At 49.9% G+C, this 3,822-nt stretch overlaps 1 protein-coding gene across 1 annotated transcript; it reads left to right on the top strand.

Moving 5' to 3' along the window:
• The first annotated feature begins 1,778 nt into the window (after positions 1-1,778).
• Positions 1,779-2,638, top strand: LOC101759805 (30S ribosomal protein S31, mitochondrial). The gene has a single exon (XM_004957377.4). The coding sequence runs from the start codon at positions 1,996-1,998 to the stop codon at positions 2,395-2,397; it is 402 nt and encodes a 133-aa protein (XP_004957434.1). The 5' UTR covers positions 1,779-1,995; the 3' UTR covers positions 2,398-2,638.
• The last annotated feature ends 1,184 nt before the right edge of the window (positions 2,639-3,822 follow it).

Raw genomic sequence — 3,822 nt, 5'->3', positions numbered from 1 at the left:
CGGAAGCTGTTGTTTGATTTGGTCATTTGGATGTGGTGGTGGTGGGTGCCTCGGTGCCGGGCCCACGCTTCTCGAGCCATCGTACTTCGCAACGCTCCTAGGCGCGGTCCATGCGCTAACCAGCTGAATCAGAGCAGGCGACGAGTGACTAGCTTCGGTGGGTCTATGAACCCGGGCTCAGACGACTCGGAAACCGAGAGGGGCCCAAATACTAATTGATGCTCTAGGCCCGCTTCAGCTACAGAGAACACCATCATGAACGTCACCGACAGGTGGGGTAGGATTTGGTGGGGGCAAGAGATCTGCTGCTTGTACTAGGAGTGGACGGCTGGGTGGGAGTTAGGTCTTGTTTAGTTCCCAATTTAGGAGTGCCAAAGTTGGGAGTTTATCATAAATGCGTAACTGTAGCATTTCGTTTGTATTTGTGAATTATTGTCCAAAAATTGACTAATTAGGCTCAAAAGATTCGTCTCGCAAAGTACAACAAAACTGTGCAATTAGTTTTTGATTTCATCTACATTTAGTACTCCATGCATGTATCGCAAGTTTGATGTGATGGGGAATCTTCTTTTTGCATAGTGTCAAAGTTGGGATTTTAGTGGAAACTAAACATGGCCTTAGTTGGGTTTTGGATATGGGGATTTTAGGCGGGGGTGGGCCCGCGAGAGGCGTCCGCCACAGAATAGAAAAGGGGCGGGATTTTGGGGTTGTGGCTCCGAATCAATTGCTTGGCTGCTCTGCCGCCAATGGCCTTCCGTGCCTTTTCTTTTCCACCTGCCTTGCGGCCGCGGCCAGCGTTGCGCCTCCGTGCACCGAGTGCATGGGCTGCCGTCAACTCAAGCCATCCGATCGCCGGCACGACCCGTGTCGCTCGGATAGTTGGATGTGAGAGCAACTCGCACACGTCAGAGGTCATACTCACAGCTTCGACTGCGAGTGCCGTGCCGTGCCTGCGTGTACTCTCATCCCAGTACGGTTAAAAGAAATCGCACCCTGCGACATAAACTGAGGGCCTGTTTTGGTTTCAGATCTTTAGCTCCTAAAATTTTTTAGCCAATCTTTTAGTTCATGAACTAAAATTGTTTGATTTTAGTAATTAAAAATTACTAAAGGTAATAAATGTTGTGGCAAAAGAATCATGCTCTCCCTTAATGTCCTGCTCCTCCTCTGCCTGCCACATCTTTCGAGGATGTGCGGAAGCCACCTGCAACGGAGGAAGCTACCTGACCTTGTTTTTTAGGAACAAGAGCCAATCAGGATCGGTGAGTTCCGCCCATTACTATCCTCTCGCGGATTGTTTCAGATCTAGGACCATCGCCGTTGGGGCACACGGAAGAAAGCCCTGTCCCTGCGTTGATGGTGCATGCGCTAGCTCCACCGAAGGCGCGTACAGACTACAGAGAGGGTCGGTTCTCTGCTTTGCGTGGTTGACGCCACGCCAAACTGATCAGAACGCGATCAGCATCACTCATGCGCACAAGCGCCCCTGAACCACATGAGCACACGGCACAACGAGCCCCCCGTTCTTGTGGCGAAGCTTGACGGCCTTTTCCTGGTTCTCGCTTCCTCCGGAGGACAACGACGGCCGGCAGGACGTACGCCGCAACGAGATGCGATCCACCGGGTGGCCGGACAACGATCTCGGAACGTTTCCGTTTCAACAACCACGACGGCGACCGGAATCCAAACGACGTCCAGCCAGCCGGATATCGGACGCAAATGATGGATGATCTAGAAGGACTGAAGGAGCACTCAAGTGCTAGCTATCTGGAGCTCTGGACGATTCTTCCCTCACGGTCACAGAGTCGTCACACAGTTTCAGAGAAAAAGACCGGGGAGATCGCCGGCGGCCGGATCTTGCCATCGGGGAACCGGGCGGCGGGCGCGGGGAGGAGAATGGACGGACGTCGAGGCGCGTGCGGAACCGGAACGAGGTAGCGGGCTTCCATTGGGCCGAGAGGAAATAACTGGGCTTTCCTTAATTTATTCTGCAAAATGGGCTTTGGTAAAATTGCCTTGGCCATGCAACCCTGCGCTTCTCGTTTCCACACTCCTCTTCCTCGTCTCCTCTTCCACGGTTCAGGGGACGATCCAAAGGCGGCGGCGGCGGCGGGCACTGAGCTTTCCGGCATGGCCATGCGGTTGGCGGCGGCGGCGGCGTTCGTGCGGCGCCTGGCGCCAGCGCGCCATCCCGTCGCCGTCCCTGCGGCAGCTACTGCGGCGGAGGCGGAGGCGGTGACTTGCGGGCGCGGGGACAAGAAGACCAAGCGCGGGAAGCGATTCAAGGGCTCCTACGGCAACGCGCGGCCCAAGCGGGAGAAGAAGATCGAGCGCATCAAGGACCGCATCGAGGTGCCCCGCTCCACACCCTGGCCCCTCCCCTTCAAGCTCATCTGAGAGGGGGACTCCTCCCCCCATCCCCCTCGGGTCGCGAGGGTACTAGGGTTTACTGCGACAGTTACTGCTTCTCCGTTTCCAATTAGCTGTGCGCCTGCACGGGCGTGTGTTTTTACTTGGTTGTTTCTCAAATTACGTGGTGTCAGATATGTACTGTCGAACTGCTGTGATTCAACTTTGGCTAATGCAATCCTTATGGATGAATTGAAATATGTTTATCTTCCACCATTCAGTTGATGTATTCTGTTATCTGCATGCTGAAAATTGGAAAAATGAATTGATCGTTTATTCATTCAGACACTGATGATGTTCTCTATGCCCGTCAATAGAAATGTCCAAGGATATCAGCTTAGACTGGATTTTCTCTCTTTTTCGATGCCATTCAAATGAAGTCGCAAAAGTTGCCGAGTAACTGGTCTGGTATGTCGAAGACGACAAATCCAAATTATTGTTGTATCTTGAATTACATGGTGTTCAAGATACACTAGAAAATCTAGCGCGCGGCTTTGCCACGCCTTTCTATGGTTTTGGCCAGTGCTACCATGTTAGAGGTACTTTTATCATTTATCTTTTATGTAGCAAATAATATACTGGAAGTGTTTTGATCTTGGTATATATTAGATATAGTAGTTAATAAATACTTGGCGCCCATCTCTAGCTTCTTTAACTTATTCTATATCCATTGATTTTTTTCATCTAACGGCTGTCATAGTGTGATGACGTGGCAATCCCTGGCCCGAACTTGAACCCAGGATTCGGTCTTTAGAGATGTGCTTATTATACTACAATTTATTTGTAAAAGTGCAATTTACTGTATGAGCATCTTATCCTTTTTGCTCTGCAATTGTGTGCCCTCTTACAGGATAACTGTCAAAGAAAAATGATTTTCTCTTCCTCCCCAAGCCTCCTCTCTCCTTTCCCTTTTGCTGTTCTTCATCGTGACACGAATTCTCTCTGATTTTTTATCATTCACTATCATACTGTGCCACAGAATTGATCCAATCGAAGCTGAAGCACGAGGGTTTGCTAAATATGCATACTCTCTTTCACTGAAGCACCTGTTCCCCGCCCCACAAGTAGCCAAGCTGTTTCTGAATAATATTGTCAAACTGCAGGGAGTGCCCAAGCGTTGTGTCTGATAGAGATAAGATCTTTACCAGTGCTTTGTGGACTGAATTTTTCAAGTTCCTTGACACTAAACTGCAGCTCAGTACTGCTTACCATCCCCTTGTCAATCAGTGATTCCTTGTGCTGCATTCGTCATGATTCACCCCAAAAACAGATGTAGTGTATGGCTTTAGCTGAGTTTTTGTGCAACACTTCATTTCACACTGCACTTAGGTGTTCACCTTTCAAGGCATTGTATGGTGTCATAAGGGGCTGTTCCTGTTTTGTCTGAAACCATGCACAAATACACTGCTGAAA

Source organism: Setaria italica, chromosome II (assembly GCF_000263155.2).
Source record: "Setaria italica strain Yugu1 chromosome II, Setaria_italica_v2.0, whole genome shotgun sequence".
Taxonomy (NCBI): domain Eukaryota; kingdom Viridiplantae; phylum Streptophyta; class Magnoliopsida; order Poales; family Poaceae; genus Setaria; species Setaria italica.
This window is presented reverse-complemented; position numbering and strand designations above follow the sequence as displayed.